At 39.2% G+C, this 25,990-nt stretch overlaps 1 protein-coding gene across 2 annotated transcripts in view; it reads right to left on the bottom strand.

The window, feature by feature from the left end:
• The window catches only part of VCAN (versican), a 114,273-nt gene that overhangs the window by 73,447 nt on the left and 14,836 nt on the right, over window positions 1-25,990 (bottom strand). For both annotated transcript variants that reach the window (XM_054809554.1, XM_054809555.1), the window contains exons 3-5: window positions 24,001-24,372; window positions 11,655-11,829; window positions 11,413-11,540 (exon numbers count right to left, since the gene is read on the bottom strand). In XM_054809554.1, the coding sequence (XP_054665529.1) occupies window positions 11,413-11,540; window positions 11,655-11,829; window positions 24,001-24,372 (675 nt within the window). The remainder of the gene's footprint in view (window positions 1-11,412; window positions 11,541-11,654; window positions 11,830-24,000; window positions 24,373-25,990) is intronic.

Here is a 25,990-nt window from a genome sequence, read left to right as displayed (position 1 = left end):
GCTTGAAAGGAATGCAAGTGTGAAAGGAGGCAATGTGTCAATTTTATTTTTCCTCCTAGGTAGAAACTCTGATTTGTTATTGCAGCTGTAATATCAATTCCATCGTGTAAGTTTCTTTATACGTGTTGTAGGGAGTTTCTTACTTAGAGGTAAAGGGCGTGTCAATTGGAGGACAGGTAAGGAAAGCAAAGAATCATTCATCCTCATTCAGCTCTTCAGAACACACGGATAAAACACGTTTTTATTAAACACTTCTGCAGAAGACAGCTTTTTCTGCATCAAGGGGCAGATCTGGTGTCATGGCCAATACAGAATGATGGATGCAGTTATCCTACCACGCTGTCCCAACAGCAGTATCATGAAACAATGGAGCAAAGTAATTTTGCAGAGCAGCCCCCTTTGTTCTGAGGACTATTCACTTATCCTCTCACACAGTAACCATGATGTATACAAGAATTAGTAGCTAAAGTGATTGCAATTAAATAGCAGATATCGGTCTGGTTAGACAAGAAAATGAGACAAGTAAGAAAACCTGCATTTTAATGGTTTCTAGAAACAAACATGATGGATCAAAAACTAAATAATGTCAAACAATCCCACAGCATTCCTTCTGGGAAAAACTTAATGAATACACAAGAAAATGAATAAACAGTGCAAGATTAATAGCAAAGCAATTTTCCAATCAATTGGATCACTGCCTCCAAATGCAGCTTGTGCATAACATCATTAAAGTTAGGGGTATTTATTCCTCTGAGCTGTCATCTGCACTCTCTTAAAGCAAAGAAACTTAGTGAACAGTTGTGTCTTGCTATAAGACATCAAAATGCAAGGTTTAATAATCAGTACTTTTGCAAAAGAGGTCACTTTGCAGAGAACTTAGTTATCCAAGTTGCACAAGAGCATTTCTATATGGAAATCTGCCTTAAATTTGCTTTGGAGTATGCCCATATATGTAATATTGATAATACTGCACATGTAAAAGATGGATGGCATATCTTTCTTTCTATTGAATCTATTCTACTGACCGTACATCTATTTATTTGGTTCATGTCTTAAAGTCAGCTGCTGTCATACAGATACCATCTTTGTCAAAGGGTGTTTTGCCAGAAAAACTAAATGATAAAAAAACCCATAGGTTTAAGGAAAAATGCATCTTAACCAGATCAGCCCAATAAGTGAAGTCCAAAGTCACATTCTTTGCCATCTGTTTGGTGTATATTTGTGATGATAAATTAACAAAGGCAAAAAGGTGCCAGAGCAAACCACAAAATGCTCTTATTGTTATTGCATCATATACCATGTAAATATTTACTTCAGGAGTGCTAGTGATAAGATACAGGATACAAAGATGCTAAAACATGGCACCTTGCAATTGTTCTACTTAAAATGGGTTTTTCTGTGATTCCAGAATTCCTATTCTACAAAAATCCAGTAAAATGCAAAAGTTAGATTCCAAATAGCAGTCATTTACTCTAGGAGATATGACTCTACAATTTGACTGTCCAGTTTCAAAATAAATTAAAATTCTGTACGATTGAGTGTGCACTTAATGTGCATAATAATTGTTGGAATTAAAATGGAAAAACATAGCAAGAGTTTAAAAAAAAGTCTTGCTTGCTATATAAATCCAGAAACACTTAAAAGTTGTCCTGCAACCTTCCAAAATCACCTTACCAAAAAAAAAAAAAAACCAAAAAGAGAAAGAGAGAAAGGTTTATGTTTTCTGTTGAGCAGCTGGGGTAGGGTGACCCATGCAGCACAGAGGCAACTAATCAGGACCTACTGTTTGTCTGCAGGAAGGGCAATCACTTGGAATGCGCAGGGATGACATTTTGCTATCCGTGTCGCCTCTCTGACATGATTAGTGCTGAGACACTTGCTCACCACCAGTCTCCTTGGTCAGAAAGAGATGGCTACCAAACTATTGATATTTTGGGTCCATGTTCTGGAATTTCTACCTGATAATCCCTCACTTCTTTATCCTCGTAGCAATGTGGAAATTCAGTTTATCATATGTGAAAAGAGCTCTGGTCCAACTTCAATGTCAATGTGGCTTTTTCTCTCATAGTGAGAACTTGAGTTAGAAAACACATTGTTCCCCAGTCAGTCTACACAAAAGCTGAGCAATAGAGCAGGAATCACAGAAGGTGGCATGTGCAGAAAGGTGCTGATTGCTGATGAAAAAAAAAAGAGAAGCTCTAGGAACTTCCTCTGGCGCTGCCTAGCACACCGGGAAAAACTGTACAATGGAGCTCAGGTTCTGCTGAGCTCTTTCACGGACTCAACCTCAAAACTGACAGAGGCTTTCAAGAGGCCATGGAAACAGGATTTGTGCTCCAATCCTGACTTCATGTCAGTCAATGTAGCTGACTCCTGACTCCTTCAAAGTACCAAAGAGAAAAGGATTTGACCCTTGCACAGAAACTTCCTCTAAAAAGCAAAAAAATTAACGGTGAAGCTAATAAAATGTAATTAATCCATGCAGTGTCTAAAATTAACTACTATTTTTGGAAGCACAACAGGTTCCATATTAAGCAGAAGGATTCATCCTGCCACACTCTTACAGTGTCTTTGTTATGATATCTGAAAGCACCTCAATTTTGTAGCCAAAACACTGGAAACAAGGAAATTAAGAGAGAAAACTTGTCTCATCAATAAACAAATGACACAGCCACCAACACCAAAGCAGGGCAGACTTGGAGAGAGAGAGAGAGACAGTGTGCGCGTGTGTGGAGTACACTCTGAACAACTTTGCAATATTAAGCAGGCAAACCCCAGGGCTTAGAGCAACAGATGAAAAGGAACTAGTTCTACAGTACCAGGGGGTGAAATGGAGACCGTGGCAATGTTTAGACTGCAGACAATAATGTAATATATGTTATTGCTGGCTCCTGTTTAAAACCAAGGTTCAGGTTGATCGTCCAGCCTCAGCGGTCAGAGCACTTGAAGAATCCCCAGGATTTTCCTGTTACATGTGTTTGTTTTGCTTGGTTAAAACAGACACCTGATGAAAGTCATGCTTTTTCCCTCTCTTTCAAATATATCAAACCAGATGAAGAAGCCAGGTTTTGCTCTTGAAGACAAAACCTGATTCACCACAACCCCCAAGGACAAAGCTAAAGATCTACAGACTTATCAGCTGGTTTTATAGCAAGCTTCATTCCTTTGAAGGTTAATTCATTTATTCTCTCTCATCACAAGACATCTCACTGCACTGGGCATGTTTGTAGATGTGAATTTCATGAATCACACATCTTAAAAGCAAGCACAGAAATAAGGGCAAGCTAGAACCATAGCCGGGGGTCAATACACAACAAGTATTGACTAGGGTAGAAGTAATGAATCTAGATGTAAGCCCTCCAGCGCAGACCTCACCAGTAATTTTTTTTTATTTTTTTTTCATGGATGAAACCACAGTGAAGGGATTGGTGGGTTGCCACTTCCTAGAGGAGATCTTTGAGCCTATGTGGCACTCTCCTCCAGAGCAGAGCATCACCTCCTCAACTTCACATACTATCACCCACCATGCCAGTCACAACAAAATGAGCTACAAGTCACTTGCACCTGGCATGTGAAGGGACCATGTGCAAGTTAATGGCAAAAGTTTTACAGATGTCTGAAGGATTCTTCCAAACTGCAGAGAAGCTGAAGAGGTAATCTGTGAGTCTCCTACTGAAAGCTTTTGACACATCTGGTAACATACCAACTGCCATGGGTGGTGGCTGGTCAACCATTAAATGTCGTCACTATTATCCAATCCACATAAGGGAATGACAAATATTAAGGAGACACTTAGATTTATTTGGTTGTAATATTTTTAGTCTTTTCCCTCATTGTGCTCTCACAGAGCAACAGGAGCCTTCATTATTACTGTCCTATCTGGAATTTGGTGCTCACAAGCTTTACCTTGTGGTTGGGTGCTCAGAATCTACAACCTTCACTACTTTCAATGTCAACTAAAGAAAGATGTAAAAATATCCAAAGGGATATTAAATACACAAAAAGCTAATCATTTCTATAGATGGAAACATTTAACTCTAACAGTTTAAAATAAAAACAAGACAAAAAAGTTTCAGTACCTTCCCATTTTAGCTTCTTGGTGGTGTCCCTGTTTGAGGAGAAGAAACATTATTCCCCGCTAAAAATTTGGCAACTCTCCTCTTTTGAGCATAATGTGTCTGTGGTGAACTCCAGACCTGTTCATTAGTTGTTTCTGAGAGGTAGCTCATCAATCAAAGATGCCCGTACAGGGATGTTAGAGCTCCAGGCTTCTGTGACTACAGTTGCAGATCAGGGTGCCCTGGTTCAGGTATGAAACATGGCTAAAAGTGACAAAATGTCATCTTTTCTGATGTTATATGGAACATTCTAAGGACATTTTCCTACCTGATGCTGTAACATGACGTTACTGCTCCTCATAAACATGTGGTCACAGCCACATGGCTGACAGTTCAAAGCTCAAGCAGTGAAGAGACACTGCCATCATGATTTTATCTCAGAAACATGGAATGTGTCCAAACCTTCATTTCTAGAACACAAGCAAGTGTGCAAAGAAGCAGGAATACTGTGGCCACTTTGGAGACTAAAGTATTTACCCTTGCACCTTGAGGACCACACATCCCAAGAATTTCCATTTCCTCCTCCTCTCTTTCTCTCTTTGGCTAAAAGGCCCACACAAAAAGGCAGCAGCAGCCATCAACAGGACTACTAGACTGCTTGTACACCAAGGAGCGAAGAGATACTGCCCACATCTGTCCATCCCCTCCACACACATGTGAAGATAATGGAGACCACTATCCTCATCTTGAACAGTGCAGGGAAAAAAATACAGATACATTTGTATCAAGATAGACCTGAATAGTTTGATCTGTCTCCACTACAGGCAGGGGCCTTGGAGGCTATGTGTAGCTAGCCTGTTTATTAATCCAAATCATGCTCCAGCCTTCCCCCTCTTGCCCAAACTGCAGACAAAACACCTTCTCTCAGCTTCACTTCTCTTCTTCTATCCTCCTGCTGTTAAGTTCTGGTTCTCTGACACACCAGACTAGTAAATAGGTATCCTTAAAAAAGTCACAGATTACTGAGAAACACTCTCTAGGACTGGAAAACCACAAAGACCAAGCAGCTAGGTTCAACTGTAAAGCAGAAGGCTAGACAAGCTGAAGAAGTCTTTTTCTCTTACATGTTAAAACAAGTTAGTTGATACACATCAGTAATGATTTAATTAAACTCTCCTGAATGTCTTAGGTCTATTCTGTGCAAAACCATAGGCTGAACAGGAAGCCTGCATTTGATGAGACTGGAAGACTATACTTTCCCATGAGCTTACCCTCAAGCATGAAGAGTAGCATCACAACTGCTACACCCTTAGAGCTCTGCTGTAGTTGCAAAGAGTCACTGGCTTTTACTTATACGAAGAGGGGAAAATAACTTTGCATTTTATATGATTCTTTGTGCCTTACTCTTAGAAAAATCACTTAGATGTCAGGATATTTGGATCTCCCCAAAGATAAACTTTATGACTTTATGAGCTCGAGTACAATGTCATGCATAAAAACCACCATGGCAATATCTCCTTTTTGGTTTACTTTACCTGGGCTCTGTACTCCCCTTGAGAGCTCTTGGATTCATGACCCTCCATTAGGTCACACAATTCAAAGCTAGAGCAGTGTCCAGTGTAAGCCAGTGCAAAGGCTGTGACTCTACCACAGGCCCTGAACTTAGCAGAAGAGACCCTTTCCTCTGTGTCCCAGTTTTAACATCTAATCTAACTGTTGCTCCAGAATCAGAAAGGACTTCAGAGAAGATCTTTAGCTGCCCAACACACAGAAGAAACTTCTCACCTGAAGTCATATTTTAGACTATGACTTCTTTAATTATTATTTTTATCACAGAAATTTCCATGGTAATAGCAAAACTGCATGAGACTAGGTGGAAAGTATTTGAAGGACTGGTTTTGTTTTTTCTTTCTCTTCCCTGTACTCACTGGGGGGGGGGGGAAATGATGCATGGAAGGGAGACTGTATAATCTTCCCCACAGACACCCCAAAATAACTTTCTTAGCATGAATCCCTATCTGCACATTGCATATGCTTGTTAGATATATATGGCTTCTAACTGGCTTTGGCCAGAAGACAACACTGCATGGAGTAGTTTGTGCTTTGGCTGCGCACCACGCTCTCACAGCCCCTCACTTCATCAGTGGGCTTTGGCAAGCAGATCTCACTTTGTCTCCATTTCTGACACTGTCAAATCAATCACATACACACTTATCTGAAGACAGAATGGAAAGCCCTCCTTCCCCATCACCCTTTTCCATTCAAGGGATTATTCTGTAGAAGACACTGGTGTAGACACTGGTTCAGCTGGAGGTGTTAAGAGAACCTCAGAGTTATATCCAAACCTTTGCAGCTCAATCACTTTAAACTCTTTATTAGTAAATCATCTCCCACAGTTAAAGGTATCCTATATGTTTTTGTTAATGATTGGTACACTGAACTATGCAATGAAATATGAGCAATGTAAACCAGTTTGTAATAAGAGACTATGCCCAGTACCTATTTAATGATATTTTGACTCCAGATTCTTATTTTTATCACTAAAAGCTCAGAAATTTTAAATCCTTCCCATAATTATTCTTCTGTGTGTTTTAGCAAAACTCAAAATATTTAACTTATAACTGTGCAGTCTTTAATCTCCCTGGCTTTCCTCAGAACAAGGAAATGGTAAGAGTTAGCCTAGACAACTGGTTTTAATCTAAGCTAATAATTTGTGTTTCAGGGAGAAATCCATGTATCTGGCTAACTTTGTGATTTCATATGGCCAGAAAGGAAGAAAACTGAAATGGTGTTGCTCCTACAAATTCTCAGTGCAAGTACCCAAATTAGTACTGTAAATTCAATATGCCTATATTTTAAAATGTCTTGCAAGAATTCCTACCATCATTTATGGCCTTCTGGGGCAACATGCTAATAGCGGCCAACAGAACAATAACTGTTCAATGACTTCCATGATGACATTCTCATTATGGCCCAGATTTTGATATCATTAATCAAGCACCATCTTATTCCATGAATAGTCATCCCACTGACACAGTCTCTCCAAATAAGGAGAATTTAGTGCAAGTAAGTCTAATGAATTTGGCATTGAATCAGAACAGGCTATGTAGATATGAACTTTCAAATTCATATGGAAAAAATCATGTTAAAGCACAGTTCTACAGTATACTAAGCACCATGAATGTCCTTTGTTATTAATGAAGTGTTGAGCATGCTCATTACAAGAGAAAGGTCATACCTTGCAGAGTAAGTCTTTGGTGGACAGGGCAATGAGAAATGTAGTGATATATGTAGTGATAGGACAAAGGTAATGGCTTTAAACTGAAAAGGGGCAGATTTAGATTAGATATTAGGAAGAAATTTTTTACCATGAGGGCGGTGAGGCCCTGGCACAGGTTGCCCAGCGAAGCTGTGGCTGCCCCTGGCTCCCTTGCAGTGTTCAAGGCCAGGTTGGATGGGGCTTTGGGCAACGTGGTCTAGTGGAGGGTGTCCCTGCCCATAGCAGGGGGCTGGAACTAGATGGGCTTTGAGGTACCTTCCAACCCAAACCGTTCTGTGATTCTCTAAATCTGGCTTAACCTTAAATCTTGAAGTGTAAGTCTCTACCAACGTATGAATGCATTACAATACAGCAAACAAAACACAGGATCTAGTTTACTGCAATGTTTGCTTTCCAAAAATTTCCGTAGACATGTTATCTAATTTTCTGTCTTCTGTGGATGTGTGGTACCAAAGTGTAATCTCATTGATGCTATGTAACTTCAAACAAGCTCTGCATTTGAAATTAACCTTTGTTCTTACAGAAACTGCTTCTGTTATATAGACAAAGCCATCTTGGCTCCTAAGCCCCATCTTAAAAAGGAAGTCTGGCTCAGAGGCTTAGGTTTCTGTGAAGGCACTGAAGAATAATTTATCCTGCTCTATACCATGATGTGGTACTGTGTCTTCCTGACATGCATCTGTTTCTCTTCATCCAAACAGAATAAATTAACTCTTCTGCATGTCAGTATAACATGCCTATATCCTAAATCCACAAAACCTGACTCCTAGAAGTTATTTTCAGACTGCAGTTCATTTGAAAACTTCTGAGAAAACAGGCAAAAAACCCCAACCAAACAACAGAAAAAAAAAAGGGGGGGGGGAGTATCTTTAGTTAACTGTTATAATTATCTGACATTAAAAATTATCAGTATAATCAGGAAAAAAAATAAATCCCTATGCAGTGGGCGGAGGCTGTACAGCTAACTGACAATTATCTCGTTCACAGCAGTTGCCTCTTCACAGCACATACAGGACCTTCCTGCTATGTAAATATCTTAAGAATGAGTTTTCCTTTGTGCTCTACTTTCTTGAAGTCAATGGCAAAACTGCAAAGGAAATTCTCCTCTCTTCTCAGATTCAGCTTACTACCACAGCAAAGTGCTTCTAGTAGCAATGCCATTATCTATTAACATAACAAAATGTGCAGCCGTCATTTATCACGCTGTTTTGTCTCACACCCTCTTCAGTGCACAAAAAGCCTACAATATGTACCAGTCTAAGATGGAGTGCTCTTTCCCTAATTTGGGAGAAAAGATTCCAGAACATTCTTATAAAAGCATATTCTGAGAATAACTTAGGTAAAGGCTAGGTCAAACACACTTCACCTTTGGCAAGGACAGTAATGTAACTCGCAGGAATCTTTGCCTCCTGCAGAGTTTCTTTCTGAACCTGTGCCCATCTCTATGAGCATTCTGTTACCAAATAACAGGCTTTGTAAAGCTCTTGGAGAGTTTCAATGGATCCCAGAAGTGAAGTGGTCAATCACAGTCTTCAAGTCAGACCTACAAGCCCTTGCAAGTCTTGTCCTTGTGGGTCTTTAACCCTTATTCCAGGCTACAGAGCCTTTAAGATAATGGCTGAAACTTGTGCATTTGCTTTAATCAGTTTTCCACAGGAAGCTGCTGTGCAAGAAAGAAGGTAAAATGAACACATTTATTGCTACCTGGGTTGATTGTGCAAATATCCCCAATATTCTGTGCTAGCTTACATTTCTTAAATGCTGAAGCTTTCATATCCAAGCAGATCACATTACTGCAGTCCAGCTGACAGGCCATAAAGATATGCATATGTTTAAACAGATCATCACCCACAACAATAGGACAGAAATGTATAGCTATCCAGAGAGGAATGCCAGCTCATAAATCTTGGTAAATGAAATTTTGTAACAAAGAAGAATCAATTAATGTTCATGAGAAACTGAAAGCCTATGCATGTGCATCTTCACCAAAGAAGACTGCAGAGTCGCTGCAACCTCTTTGAACCTCATGGCCTGGTTCCAGATTGTTTTGAGCACTGAACATTAGCCTCAGTGAAAGAGGCTTCAGTTTTGCCTTTTTTTAATTTTTTATTTTTAAAAGCTCATTGAGAATATTTGACCCTGAGAAATTGCTGGCTCACTTGCATCCAGGATAAGCTTCTCCATATTAGTTACACTGCTCTGTTCTTAAGGGGGAAAGGAACAAGGCAGTGCTCTTCATCCAGGAATGATACAGATTAGTCAAAACTTCTTTTTGTAAGCTAGGAAAGACCCAAATTGATTTTGAAAGCCTTGATTCAGAGATGATTCAGAATTCAATCCCATCAAGGATTGATGGAGGATCAATGTTACGAACTCTAGGTGTTCAGATGTGCTGCTCACTGACAGACACAGATGGAACATAAGTAAAATTAAGACAATGCTGAGCACTAACAAAATTCCGTCATTTAATTTTCAGGCTTCTCAAGCTTATAAGTTTTTTGAGTCTTTGCAAGACTTGTACTGCTTGTATTTTATAACTCTGCAAGATGAACATAGTCTGGGGCAGATCCTGAGCTACTAAAAGGAAGAGGAAAATGCTTACTGATTTCAGTGACTAAAGTCTCTATCAGTCATCAACAGGAGAAAACTTTGCATGATCTAATTTATTTCTGCTCTAAGATAGAATACAAATAAACACTGAGCACCTTAATTTTGCAATTGCTTGTTACAAATATACACATACAACAGCAGGCTTGCTCAGAGCCATGGTTGTTTTATTGTTCTGCTGACTTTATGAGCACTAATCTAAATGTATATCAGTCAAGGATCAGCTGAAAAGATGTGTAATGAGGAATTATAAGGTTTTTGTGGTTTGGTTGGTTGGTTTTTTTGGTTGGTTTTTTTTTTTTTTTGGTTTTTTTTTTTTAGAAAGGAACAGTGACACTGGTGTGGAATAAAAACCTGTCAAGACAGAAGCAGTGTGATACACTCAGACCAGTGAAGTAAATGGAAAATGTACTTTGGTCCTGGTTGCAAAGTATTTCTGTACCAGAATGAAGTTCCCATGTGCATAACCAGCACAAAGCCAAAAAAAAAATAGGCTACAGGACAAGAAAGACTATTTCTGCATTTGTATTTTAAGTATACATATTTAACTAGTCACACTAATATCTAGGCATAAGGATATCTGGTGTCTGGAACATATCTATAGGGCCACTGAAAGGGTATAGTTAAATTCACTTCCAGAAGAGAGATTATAAGAAATGATTACAACATCACACCTGTAAGAGAGAGATTTGTGCATGCTAGAACTGCCCAATCACAGAAAAACTTACTATATTTTTCTTTTTACCATCAAACTTTTTGTTGAATAAAGACCAATCATAGAGCCTAATCACGCATCACAAGGTACCATGGGGTTCACAATATGATCCATGGTTCATAGTCACCATGTGGCAGAATCATAGGGCCATTCAATTAGCAGCTTTTGCAAAGACCATAGTTGTACTATGGCATTGCAAAGAATTTTGCTAAAGACTCAGATTCCTCACTGGAAGGTTTTTGCTTTGTTTCTTTTTGATGCTGAGATGCCCTTTTTTAAAAAGATATTATTAAACTTGGGTTGCAATTAAATATCTGTCTAATTTTATGCCATGCACACGTAAAAAACTTAATTACATACCTTATGAACTATAATATAGTTAGCACATGTACTATATCCATCTTTTTATATATATATAGTATATATAGTTTCTCAAACATTAAATGCATTTCTTTGAAAATCCCTTTATAACATTCAAAAAATAAGATGCTTCAACAGCAACTTTTGTGAGATCTACTGCACTAACTATAGCAGCTTTAAATCTGACCGTCTCTTTGTACACTCCACATTCGCCTTTAATTAAGGCCTGCTAGACCGCAAACTATAGGTTCACTTCATTCAGCAATTTTCTTCAGATTTAAAACAGCCAACACTTATTTTACACAGATTTCCTTATTTCTTTGTCTTTCCACATTAAAATCTCTGGTCATTTTTAAATTTTGCAGTGCAGAGTAAATATGAACCTATCTTACCTTCCATGTGTTCCACATAGCAATACACGTCATAAGTTTCATTAGGAAAACGGCGTCCATATGTTCTGACTCCTTTCTTCCCCATTTTATCTCCAAAGCAGCCAATTCTTGGATGTCTAATTGGATACCTGAAATGCAGCATGCTCATATTTATAATTATGATAAGTCAGCATTTTAAGCTTGTACAGGCTAAGTGTATTAATTTGGGGAAACTGTGTCAAGGGGCCTTTTAAATGTCTCACCTAACAGTCTGGTCAGACAGCCAGCCAGCATCACATTGCTCAAATCCATCTTCATAGGCTGCTTTCAGTTGCTCTGGGCTTGCTATGACAGCACCATTGTCCAGACAAGTCTGCTGAGCTTGTGTAAAATTCAGAGTATACCTGCTGGTTGCTGCGCGATAGTGAAATACAACACCTGAAAAGGCAAAAAACTTACATTAGTGACACATCTTGCATCGTTTCTGCAACCATCAGCATACTGTAACTTTACCTAGGTATTGTTACAACACTGAAAACAGATGGGTACAATAAAAATACTAAAAGGCTAAGAGATATGCTATTATATAAATGATGTCCCCCCCTCTAGTGGCTGCTACCAGTAATTATATATCACCTTATGTTATTAATAGTTGGTGAAATTATATTCACTGTACACATAGAAAAAAGTAATTAAACCATATATGCACTATCACTGCTGTATTACAGAAAATCATGATCAAAAGGGAGAACGAATGCTAATAAAGTATGTCAATGATATCACACAGTTACCTGGACTCTTCCAGTTCCAGTTACACTGCAGGCGAGGTTGCTTATGCTAAAAGCATTACCTGACATGTTGGCTTATTGGCCTACATACACATCCAGTTGCGAGTCAAACTGCGTGACCAGACAAGACTAAGCACATCAAGTCCTCGGAAAAAGTGGGCTTAAAAATAGACTTTCTGAAGCAGCCAGCCACAGTAACTGCATGCAGAAGACCCCTGATCCCTGGAGTGCTTGAATTCTGCTAGCTGCAGTGAGACATGTGACCAGTGGGGACACGTGACCAGTGGGGACACCAAAAAAATTGTGCTTTTGATGCAGATTCATTCATTGGTGGTGGCTCTGATGCCTGTCCCTATGCATCAAAGCTTACTACAAATATAACATTTTTAAATATACAACTGTTGGTCAATTTTTTGTAACCACGTTTTCCTGCACACACTACGAATGATACAGACAAAACAAAGCTTGCTTTTATTTGGGGCCTTTCTGGTTCTGGAAAGAATCTCGACAATTTCAAAAGTTACTTGAGCACGTCAGACATTTGGAGAGGGAGGGCTAGGGTTAAGATGGTTTTGGTTAAGACAGGATCTGTCTAGAAGCCACATTCTGTTTTCTATATACACATAATTCCCACTGAATTTGGCAAAAGCTACACATGCACACACCTCAAACAAACCATAAAGGGCATCAACTCCGAAGTGGCAGAAAACAGATATTCCACCTTGCAAACTCACTTCCCCCCTATTGCCAGCGTCTTTTACAATTTAGCATCAAAAGGATGTCTGCAAAATAACATTCAACCTCACTTATTGCACTTTAAAATCTTCAGAAGCCTTGCAACACCATAAAACATCCATTACACAGAATGGCTACAAAGCAAGAAAAATAAACTATAAAATGTTCCTTTTCTAGGATGATTTTACTGAAGCACTTCATGATGAGGAAATAACATACTGTAATACAGTTTGGGAAAATGGTGGCGTTGTAGCAATAATGAATTTAACAACAAGTCTTTGTTATGAGAGCATTGTTGAAAGATGGAAAAAGTCTGCTAATTTACAAGTAAATAGAAATACGGGTAACTTAGTAAAATGTTGATTCAAGAGGTTTCAACATATTCAGAAATACTTTTTCTCATGAAGACAAAGTCAGTAAAATTTTGCCACTTATCAAAGGTCTGGATATGGCCAATAAATAGAAAATACACATTTTTCTTCTTCTCATGATTCACTAAGAATGTTTCTGGAATTAAAATAGAATATGTTATTCAAAACCTATTCGCAGGTAGTCATTAGACACCAATTTTATCAAAGCTACTGGCAGAGAAACAGGAAATCAAAGAGGAAATGTTGGGAATCCCTATATTTCATCTTTTAATATGGAGTCACACCCCAGCTGCAGCCACTAACTGGAAGCTTACAGACCATTAGCATCCCCATAAAATGCCTTTTCAGAACCACTGACAGAACCCATCACAAGCAGTGCTTCTTCCAAGCAACGATGTAATTTCAGCTTCAAATGGACCCAAGTGTTGTTTGGCAGCAGTGACAAGTGAAGAATATACCCTGAAAAATTATGGTTATGTTTATATTACTAAATTAAATATTCCAGGTGCCTGCAATTCAGTCACCAAAACTGTTAAATAGCTAGATTAGTTCACTGCATTATTTGACCCAGGGACCATAATACCCTTCCAAACAATTTCTGGGCAGATGTCAGCAGCTAGCAAAGACCAGGGACAACTTCCAACAGGCATCTTCATCCTGTGCTGGGAGCCAAAGGAGCATAACAGCATGGATGGGGGCCACACTGCTCCAGGCAGCCTCAGTGCTAAAGCACAGCCTCAAGCACATTTCCTTATTTATGTGAACTATCTGTACCAGCAGAGATTGAAAGGGAATGTCAGGGAGAGAGGTCCTGTATTCCTGCAATTTTCTGTTATAGGGCATCCTCCACTGCCTAGTTAGAGCAAATTTACATACCATTTACATTGTCTTAAGAGGTGCAAAACTTTATTTATACATATGTAGTTGTATATATGTGTGTATGCATGTGCATATTTTGGCTTTGTGTACCCTAAACAGCACCATGCTTTAACACGTCCAACACAGAGCACTACTTCACAACATAAAAAAAGTTAGGCAACAGCAACTAATCATATTTAGCATTTAAAATCTTAAAATAACAAAAATATTATTTGGAGATTATTTTTTTAAAAGCTGTGGTATGAATTAAAATATTTATTTTAATATATTCAGAATTTAGTAACATTGGTTGACACTGTGAGCAAGTTACCTGGTGGTATAAATGAACTATATTCAGTGGAACAATAGTAAATAAAAACATGGGTTCAGATGACCTGCTTGGTGTTCTAGGTCTAGAAATAAGAAATGGGCAAGTTTTAGAGAGCTCACAACAGAATGAAACATTTACCCTGAATCATAAGTATGAACCCATAATTATATTCACAAGCTGGGCATCTGGCTTTACTGCATGTTACTGTTGAATATATCCAAACATTTTAAGCTTTTTTTTTTAGTAGCATTGGTGTTTCTGTAGTGTACAATATTTGACACTGACTCTGCAACTCAGGGTCAAACCAGAAATTCCTAAGTATGTGAAGTAATTTGTTCATTGATTTGTTGTTTTAATCTTAATTAAAATGTATTTTATATTAATTTAGATTAATTGTCTCTTTTTTGGTTTTGGGTTTTTTTCCCCCAAGATTGCTTAATTGATGCTATATGACTTCAATTGGGCACAAAAGTGCTGCTTCTCAGTACATCCACAAAAAGGTTCATTAGCTTAGCAGGAGATGGCAACATATTTCTCTGAACTTGTAGTTTTTTAAAGCTTCCTACTACTTAAATATAGGAGTGCATTCTCCACAACAGCTCTCTCACCTCTCGGGTTTTCCATGTTGGAAGCAACCACTGCCCTTCCTAGCTGGCATGTGTTTGGGAACCCTGCGATACCTGAGTAAGGCAAGACTAAAGAGTTAATATCACTGCCAATTTAAAGTAGCTTTTGCAGTGCTGAGAAGAGCGTTTGGTCATTTGTAAATCCTGGAAAGGAACTTGGAGAATGCTTTGTTCTCCTCACCCTGATCCAAAAGGTAAACTTCATTTATTCTTAGATTTGAAGGCTCTTCCATTTCCAGTGAGGAGCTAATGGACATAAAAGAGCCTCCAAGATGAATGGGAAGGAGGACGTCAGTGTGTATAAGCCTGTGCAACAGCTGCAATAATTAGAAGACCCCCTGGGGCTAAGAAGATTAAAGTGCAGGACTTTCATTGTTTCAGTTAGACAGAGAGAGAGGGGCAAAATCCATTGTCCGAGTTTTTGCACTTTAAAACATTTGTAAAGGATTTTTTCCCTTTGTCTATTTCCTCTCTGAAAGAAAAGGCAAGAAATAAGTTGTCCTAGGAACAAAAAAAGCAACTGGAAAACAGACTAGAGCAGTATAATGTTGTCACTGCACATCTGGCAAACAAAGTCAGTGTAATTACAGGAAGGAGTAGCAGTGACTGCAAGAAAGAGCACTCACAGGAAAGTAAATTGTAGCATCCAAAATTCCCTTCTGTCTGAGCAAGAGAGAATGTCCTTTAATCATTTATCTCTGTCTTAGACCAGAAAATGAGATTGTGAAGTATTTCACTTTTAACAAATTAGGGCTTCCACGGGTAAGAGCCTGGTTCTGTGGTTTCACACCTTTGGGCTGCAACTTTGCTTTATTACTTGCCAGGGTATCATGCAGCAAAACCTCACTGAACTGCAGCGGAAGTGCTCCTGGTATGGATAATAAATTACAGTTCACTCTCACTAGTGAGCTCACGCTGCTGCAACATGCACTCTTGGAGTCACATAAAGCCTGAATTTCAGTTGTCTCACATAGCAAAGAATCTCAAGAAGAAAGGTGATGATGGTAGTGGTTGTTATTCTGTTAATTTTTATGTTCAAACTGTAGCCACTGTGGTGCGGACCCCTGAAATAACCACCAACCCACTGCCAAAGCTACCACACAGTCTGGTGATCCTCCTTCCCTTTAATGCAGAAGACAATTTACATTACAAATACACACCAAAATAGAGGTTGCAGGACTGAGCACTTTATGAAAGGAAGGAATAGGGCAGCATATTCAGCTTCCTGCATGAATAATTCATTTCTGTCCCTCATTGGAGGTTTTGCACCCATCTTCTGACCCCAGTCTTAGGCTTTGGCAACCTGAGAACAGGCTCGCCTCGCATCAGCAGGAGCTCCCTTGCCAAACGCCTCAAGGAACTTCTCATGGTGGGGATAGAAAGTACGTACTTTCTCACCCTATCAGCTCCAGTGCCTCCTGCTCTCCAGGGACAGACACTTCTTGTACTAACTCGCACGTTGCTCCTTTGTGCAAGATGTCTGTGTCTGTCCTCACAGAGCAACACAGTTGCGTGCAGGTGTACACGACCTCCTCTGACCAAAATGGTCCAGACAATGAAAGTGATTGATGCTGAGCTTTACCTGTATTTTTCTCAGGGGGAGGGACTATTACACCTGCATTAATCTCTGAATACACAGTTGGATCACCTGCATCACCCCGTTATCTCTGCACAGCAAGGTATTAGGTCACACAAGTATTCACTGAGGCCAAGACACTGCTACTTGAATTAAAACTACTTAAAAAATTAAAATACACAGCCTCTCAGAACTGTCCTCATACTGGGGGATGACCAACATCCTAAAACTCATTTAGCCATTGGTACTGGCCTCTGCTCTACGATCCTGTGTGTAAAGGCATGCCATGTGCTTCCTGGGCTCAGAGCTTTCCCACCAAAGGTCCTCCATCCAGCCTGATACAGAAACCCCACCAGCCTTCCCATTGTCTGCCATGTTCCCAGTCCTATGTGAGGGACGTTTGCTTCCCTGTTTCTGATGTGCACTGCAGATAGACCCAGGGTCTTTCTCACACAAAAATAAATTTCCCTCTCCCATCCTTTGATGGCCGCTACCCATTGTGTCCTTTCCTTCCCAGTTAGAGAAGTCAGAAAGTCCTTGGGATGCATGATGCAGGGGAGTAAAATACAAGCTTAAAATTGCAGCAGCTCATGTTAATTTAGTTAGCAAGGAAGCATGGAAGTTTAACATCAAGAGTCTGTAAGGTTTCGAGACAGATCATAGAATCATAGAATAATTTTGGTTGGAAAAGACTCTTAAGATCATCAAGTCCAACTGTTAACCTAGCACTGCCAAGTCCACCACTAAGCCATGTCCCTAAGCACCACATCTATGTGTCTTTTCAGTACCTCCAGGGATGGTGACTCAGCCACTTCCCTGGGCAGCCTGGTCCAGTATTTGACAACCCCTTTGGTGAAGAAATTTTTCCTAATACCCAATCTAAACCTCCCCTGGTGCAACTTGAGGCCATTTCCTCTCATCCTATCGCTTGTTACTTGGGAGAAGAGACCAACCCCCAGCTGGCTACAGCCTCCTTTCAGGTAGTTGTGGAGAGCGATCAGGTCTCCCCTCAGCCTCCTTTTCTCCAGGCTAAACAACCCCAATTCCCTCAGCCGCTCCTCATCAGACTGGTGCTCCAGACCCTTCACCAGCTTCATTGCCCTTCTCTGGACACGCTCCAGCACCTCAATGTCTTTCTTGTAGTGAGGGACCCAAAACTGAACACAGCACTCGAGGTGCAGCCTCACCAGTGCCCAGTACAGGGGGACGATCGCTGCCCTGGTCCTGCTGGCCACACTGTTTCTCATACAAGCCAGAACAACGTTGGCATAAATCTAAACAATTAAATAAAAGCATCTCTTCAAATGCAATACTTAAGAGATAATGAAGGGGAGTTCTGGCTGTAGAGAGAATAAATCAATTAGGTTGTCAACACACAATCTCTCAAGGCTAACAGCACAATTGAGTGGCAGAGTTCCCACATTAGAAACAACTCCCATTTATTATCATTATAATGCTTGCAAGAAAGAAGAGTTTGCATAAAAATGAAAATGTGAATTACCATCTACTCTGCTTCCCTAATTGCTGCTTCTTTCCGTTAACAAGGTCAGCATTTTAAGCCTAGGATTTTCTTTACTGGTCCTAAAAAAAACCCCCAACAACTAAAAAGACTAAAAAAGTCTCTCAGAATTGCAGCAGAATCAAACAGAAACTACCAACATACGGCCCATGAAAACAGTGGTCTCCCAAAACATCAGTAAGAAACAGATAAAGTGCTCTCACTGTTGGTAAAAAATATTCAAAAACAAAATATGAAAAGAGAGGAACAAAACTGGAAGGATTCCATTTGTCACTTTGATCCCTTTAAACCAAATCATCTCCAAGGAGGATAACAAAAAATCAGCTCAAATGAGTGGTTTGTTCAGATTTTTTCTTTTTGATTACACTTGGTCATACATGTTATTTTTCATTGCCCAATATCATAACACCAGACAAAATGAGAATTTCATTAAATATTCAATTATGTTCCAGAATGAAGAGTACTGTTATATTGCACTTCTAGGTCACCTTTTTATACAACTGGACTTTGTTATAACTAAAGAAAGGGAATAAACATGGACATAGAGATATACAGCAATAGTTTTATAAAATCCTTTCTGAGATTCAACTCACCAAAGTTTGCTTTGCCTAAAGGTTAGAATTCTAGTCTAAACTAGTCATCTAAATCTCTCTAATTGGTGACCAGGGATATGGACTGCCGGAGAGCTCTCATCAGAGAGGAGCTGAAGGTAGCACGAGCTTGCATATTTAGCTTAGTCTAGGCATGTGACCTTAAATTGTCAAAGGTGAAATAAATCCCACCCTTACTTCAGGTTTCCTGATTTCAGACTTGGCATCTGAGTTAAGACTGTTAAGTTGTGTTCGGTAAACTATTAGCAGGCAAGTGAACACTTGGGGAGGATCTTCAGAAGGCATTACCTGCTGGTCATCAACCTCCACCGTGTTCTCAAATGTGTCTACCGGGATACAGTGAAAACCAACCCGTGTCCAAAAGCAGCTTAAAGTGGGAAGGAAGTGGCAGCTCAGTGTTAGCTACTGGGAAGGGAAAACTATCTCTCAAGTAGCTGAAGGCTTCCGAGACCTGACATTATCAGACAACGGTGGCAAAGAAAACAACTAAGAATGAAGACAAAATAACATAACAAAAAACTGCCCCTCTGCACTAGCCTGCAGACCTGTCGGCACTGGCAGCGTCCCTGGCCTCGAGGACAGCTCTACAGTTGCAATTAATGAGAAGGTCAGGCATCTGGCTGCCCCGGAACTTCCTGCATGGGCTAAAATTGTTTCACTCCTCTCTCACACTTTCATCAGCTGTGAAATGAGAACAGTAACATATAGGGTACAGTTCAATCTTACCTCACTGATCTTAGAGATGAAATATGCAAAGCACCTAATAACCCATGTGAATGGGTAGTCTCACTTGATTTTGGGATTAATAAAGTCACGTAGCACAGCACATAACATGGTTACTGGCAATACCAAAGGAACTAGATTAAGTGACCCCACATGTCCTTCTACTCCTACATTGCTAAGACTTTCCCAGATCAGATCCCTGGGACTGTACACAAAACTGAGACACCCCGGTTAGTAACATGAACACAACCACTCTTATACCCTAGTAAAAATAAGGCAGTTCAGACACAGCTTTAAGCTGAGCAGTTTACACAGAATTCAAATTAAATTATTTCACATCTATCACAAGCTAATGAAGCATATACAGCACTGCTCAGCAGATACAAGATACCATATTAAATCACAGTGTCCTGGTGATGTTTCTGAGGTCCTAGTGAACAGACTATAAGCAGCTACTGATACCCAAGTAGCTGGCATAGGTTGTGCCTACAACCAAAGCAAAGAAAAAGCATAGAATTGGGTCAGTTTCCAAGATCCTGCCATTCTTTAGAAAGATTTTACTTGTCAAAAAAAGGATGCAGCAGAAACATGCGATGTAGAGACAAAGACAACACGAAAGATTAAAAATATATATCTTCCTTGTGAATAATAACCAACTTAACCAGCTGTGGTTAAGTGGTGGCTTAACCAGGAGTCCTGCTGTGGATACTAAAAATTTACATACATTTAAAAAACAAGTGGCAAAAAAAAAAATCTGTGCAGGATTTTCTAACATAAAGCCATCGCCTCTGCCTCAGGAAGTCAGGAGTGACAAGTCTCTGCCAGCAATAGAGTACGCAGGAAAATTGTCTACATTTGCACTTTGGTATCAGCTGTTGCTGCTTTCATTGGAACAGGACACTGGGACAGACAGATCTTTGTCTGAAATGGTACAGACGTGAGCTTGGTTTTGGCCTAATTTGCATGGAATGTAAATTAGGCAATAGTTTTTATATTAAAAACAAAATCTTCTACTCAGAGCCTATATAAATAATCCTATGGCAAGGTAGGATTTGATGCTGAAGCATTTTGAGTCAAAGCACCGAAATACAGGTTTGTCATGGTCGAAGATGGCAGTTTTGTATATACATCCTATCTTCTTGGTAAGGCTAGTATTTATACTGTTGTTAATAATGTATAAATTTGACTTTTCTGAACTTCAGAAGTTCTTTTGGCATCTAAAAATAGCATATTAACTGGATTATCATCAAATTTGTGTGCTGTGATAGCTACGTGGAAAAAAATAGATGCACAATTATACTCATCTTTTGTAGATAGTCTTGGTCTTGAGACTCAGGCAAAAAAAATCAGGCATTAAAAGTTTTACTGTTTACTTCCAATGACTAATACCAACTCCTCAGCTTGTACAGCTTAACCTGGGAAAAACTATATGCTACAGAGAAAATCGTTCTTTCTTAGAAATCTCATTTGTCATTCACAATACATTCCATCGCTGGTAAAATACAATCATTTGATGCACAATGAGTTCAATAACAGTTTTATATTCTTAAGACACCTAAATGAAAGGATAGAAATAGCAATTACAGTAATTTGTTTTTTCTTATTCAGGTTAGCTCTCCCAGTTATCTATTATCTTACTTGCAAAGGTTCATTTGAAAAACAAAACACAAAGCAGTCTATGCTTATTTACCTAGCTTCATTGATGCTGGAATGTGGGTTTTGTTTAAAACTTTGAAATTAGGGAAAAACTGTAAAACAAATGGAAATATTGAAAATATCTAGAACTCTATTCCTGCATTGGTTTAAATATACCCAAAACCCCAAGCATACAAACACCATACAGTTATAATAACAAAAGAGCAATTTCACCTACTTCAGCAGAATGATGCAGATAAGTTTTGGCCTACTTAATTTGGCCATTTCCGAGAAATTTATTTAATTAGACTTTACACACATAACAGTGTGTAAAGAAGCAGACGAATGTTGCTTTCTGAAGCATTTGTAACAGTTCTTCCCACACCTAGTTTGCCCCACACAGGGAATTTTGAAGCAGCTTCCTATATTTAGTAAAATTATTCTGCTTCACTTTGGGGTTAAGGTCAAGCTTATCCCTAAGTTCAAGCAAGTACTACTGGAGCCAGAGTTACGACTTTTTCTGCATACTTTTTAATGCACTGAAAAGCTAAAGCAACACGTGCCTGCTCGGTCCTTGGAGAAAGAGAGTTACACAAACGCATTATATGTTTCACTTGTGATGAGTATAAAATGTGCAGAACAGCAAAAACGGTTATAATTTTAACACGACTCCATGGGTCGCCCCGTACGCACTAGCCCCAGCTGCAGCCAGGAGAGCTGACCAAAGCACAGTGCTGAACCATGCTAGCTGTCAGCGCTGAAGTTACTGCGATTAACGTGGAAAAATCTCCCTACACCACGCTAGCAAGAGGCAGTGGAGAATGCTCAAAGAGAGTGCACAGAAGATCATGCCTCTCCAATTGTTATCACTTTGGGGTGTAGAGTCAAAAAGACAACATAATGGAAATAAATTTCATTTGGGACTTTTTTCCTTTTTTTAAATAAAAGCTGAAATCACCAAAAAAACCCATAAAGCCTTACTGAAATGAGTGCAGAAGATTCAAGAAACCACATTCACATTAAATTCTTCCAAGTCTGATAAACAGTATTTGTTTACTTAATGTAGTAAAATGGAGAATGGAGTGCACAAATGACAATCGAACAATGCTATTTTCCATTTGGGTAAAGATCTGGCTTTTTATCCTCCTGAAATTTTGACATTAAAGAAATCATGGAAAAGAACAGTTGCACAAAGAAAATGGAGTGTGTGAAATTTTCTTTCAATTAAAAAAAAATATGATCAGTTCATCTCATTGCAGTGTTTTGCAGGAGCACTAACGACAGAAGATAAAGTATTGCCATAAATCATCAGGTATTTTATTGCAATAAACATCTGCTGCTCCTGGATATAGATATGTAGTCAAGGGAGCACTTGAAAAGGAATAAGGAATGCCAGGTACTCTAGTTACTGAAAAGTAATATTAAAATCAGGATTTCTTTTGCTTTTGCCATTAGGACTAAACAGGTTATGAATTTATACAGACCTTAATGGTTATACTGATTTATTCTATTTCCAAATTAAGACCACACCTTCAAAACCTTTCATTGAATCAATGCCATGAGACTGTTCAAGTTGGGTTAAACATATTGGAACAATGCAGTATTAAGCTCACAAAAAAATCTTAGCCAAAGCCATAATTTCCAGCAGCAGATATTAATGTTTGTTTTGGGATTCAGCCATTTGAGTAAATACTGAACTTTCAAAAAACACCTTAGTGGAAAGGAGTGCAAGGCAGCGTCCAAACGAAGGCTCACGCGAGTTGGTACATCCATACAGCACAGTGTTGTTTTAAGCATGCACAGTAATTCAGGTCCAGAATTTGCATTTACATGGCACAGAGCCTGGGCTAATATGTTCTGCCTTTCAGCACAGTTTGTTAGCTCAGGCTCAGCGCCAAACTGACAGGGCTATACACCACCGGGCTCTGGAGTGGTCTCTATGCTGTACTTATCGTGCTGTATAAGCAGACTATTAGGAGAAAAACACGTATAGTTCAGATGCTCCTTTTGGCACTTACATGGTTTTTAAAGTTCTGTCTCTTCTCTCTCTTTACATGTACACTTCTCCCCTTCAAAGTTTTGGAGGCTATTTCCTTGTAGTGATGGCAAGCAAACTCTTAGCCCGGGAACCCCCACATGGGAAAACATTAGTGGCCACCTCCCTACTTGTTTTCCTGCAGCTTCTAACAGATGGGTTTCCTCCTACCTATCCAACCTTTATTACAGGGACAAAAGAAACTCTTCCTTTGTCCTTGATGTTCCTATCACAGAAAGAGTGGCTCCCAGTTTTGATGGCATTATGGTTTTGTACATCGCACCACAGCTCCAGCAGCAAGGCAGTTGCTTCTTTTCATCCTACACAATTAAAAAAAAATTGCTTCTGCCTGCCAAGTCTGTCTTCTTGTAAGGACACTTATATTTTCAGACAGATGCATTAGTACAATATGTATCATGTTTCAAAAGGGCTGGTTTGAGTAAACTTTAAAGGTATCTCCTAAAACAAACAAACAAAAAAGTTAAAGAAGGAGCTTGCCTTGCAAAGAATATAAACCCAACCAAACTATCAAACTACTTTGGGAATAAGCAAAAACCATTTGTTCCAGGAATCAAGAGGAGCCTCCCCAAAGGTGTAAGTGAGAAATGAGAGAGCTACAGATTGGAAAAGATTCATAAGAATAAATAAAAGACAGAAAGAGAATGGGAAGAGTGAACAGTTAAGGAAGAGTAAATTGCAAAGACACTCCTTTAAATGCTTTCTAGTTAAATGTTAATTACTAATTTTTACTATTTTAACTGGAATTAGGGTTGACTACAAATGAAACAGATAAATATTTACCTTCAACTGCCAATGATACAATGCCTTGTGTGTCTTCAACTCCGTACATAACATCACAGCGATACACCCCTGCATCACTTGCACGCAGCTTAGAGATAGTCAGCGAAGCGTCACCAGTCTCCTCTGAATGGGTCGGAACAGACACTCTGTCTTTGTAGCTTTGACCAATTTTGATGTTGCCATTTTGGGCCACCAGGACTGTGGTTTCTTTTGCATCTTTTCCACTTTTATCGAGTTCAACCTTTGACCATTTGATTCGAAGATACTCAGCTGCATAGCTGGAGGCTATAGTGGGTGTGGTTGAAAAGAAGCATGGCAGGACGGTAGTTCCAGAGAGAGATGCCTTTACCAGGGTTTTTTTTTCTGCTTTAACTAGAAAAAGGGCAAGAGAGGGGTAGAGAAAGGAGAAATCATGTTAGCGGAATAGCAAAATCAGAAACAGATATATTTCATTATTATTTAACAATTCACAGACATACAAGACCTGAAATCCATGAACCTTGGCTGCTTTGTAACAGAACTGATTAGTATAAGCGAAAAAAGTTTGCACCAATATCCTAGGCTGCTGATGGACCCCTTTTCTGTTTGGGCAAATTTAATTCACTGTTCTCTGACTTTTCTCCATTTGTTGTACTCACCAAGTTATTGACCTTTTTCAGAAACTGTTTTGAAATTTTAGATGACAGATGAACCGTCATCTAAAGAGCTATGGATTTTTACTTCATAGGAGGAAGACCACTCTGAGAGAAAGACGGTGAGTTATCTCGCATCTACTGGTGGACAAAAGCATGCATATAGGGGAGCTACTGATGTTTACACCTTGCCTTACCTCACAGTAATTTGTTCATTTGCTCCTGCCCTAAGAGTAAAACATAGCCCATGACTTTGCATACATGACATCGCCTACCCCGTTATTCTTTCAAGGGTTAACTCTTTGTATTGCATTGATGCTGAAACGAAAGCCTTTCCAGTGAGATTCTCCCAAACAGTCATTCTTTTAAAATTATTTCCTTGTAGCCTCAGGGACTTTAACACATTGCAGAACTAAATTATTTCAGAATGTTGAAGCAAAGAAGGAAGTAAAGCACGCAGAAAGTCCCTACTTGGCTCAGTCTTGACATGATAGGACCTTTATCATTTTTATGACATCTCCAGCTGCAAGCACTTTACAGTGAAATGCTTCCATCTGACAATATCCTGAGGGGAAAGTTGACTACTGTTCGTCCAACCTGCACACATCAACTGTCTGAAGAGAGGATTTCTGTTAGATTTATTTTTAATGTGATGTTATTTCACCATACATAATGGCTTAATGAAGATTAAAAGCTGATGCACAACAGTATCTATCTTACCTCTTTCACTGTTCTGCACTCTAACATTTTTTGAAAGGTGGAACATGCTGATCATTAATTTGAAGTGAGCTAGGATTCATAAAATTTAGAAATATAACAACTTCACATACTAGCTACCAACAGAATCATACATGAAATAGGAGACAACAGCACATGAAAATTATCTAGCTATGTATCTATCATAAAAAATATAATCTCTCCATAAAAAGTAGAAGATTTGGGGGTGGGAGGAGGGGAGTGGAAGAAGGAAAAAAAAGGACAAATTGCTCATTGAGTTGATTATTTTTAACAGCGACAGATGACTTTATATAGAATAAAGTATTAATAGCATTATCTAAAAAGGCTGAATACAAGAATCAGCAGCTTGATGGCCAAGCATTTTAACAATAAAGTAATAACTAGGGGAAAAAAAAAGAAAAAAAAAAAAAAAAAAAAAATATGGACTGACCAAGGAAGACCCAGAAGTCTGAATGGAAGTCCTCGGGGTCTTTGCATCCATGCCTACCTAAGTAGAAATTCTTGGGAACACAATGTAGATACGTTCAACATGACCGTATCAAAACTGATTAGACCAGAGAGAGTATAAAACAATGGGGTAGAGCTCTGCCAAAACATCTGTGTTGCACCCAAAGCTCTGC

This window comes from Grus americana, chromosome Z (genome assembly GCF_028858705.1).
Source record: "Grus americana isolate bGruAme1 chromosome Z, bGruAme1.mat, whole genome shotgun sequence".
In the NCBI taxonomy this organism is placed as follows: Eukaryota; Metazoa; Chordata; class Aves; order Gruiformes; family Gruidae; genus Grus; species Grus americana.
This window is presented reverse-complemented; position numbering and strand designations above follow the sequence as displayed.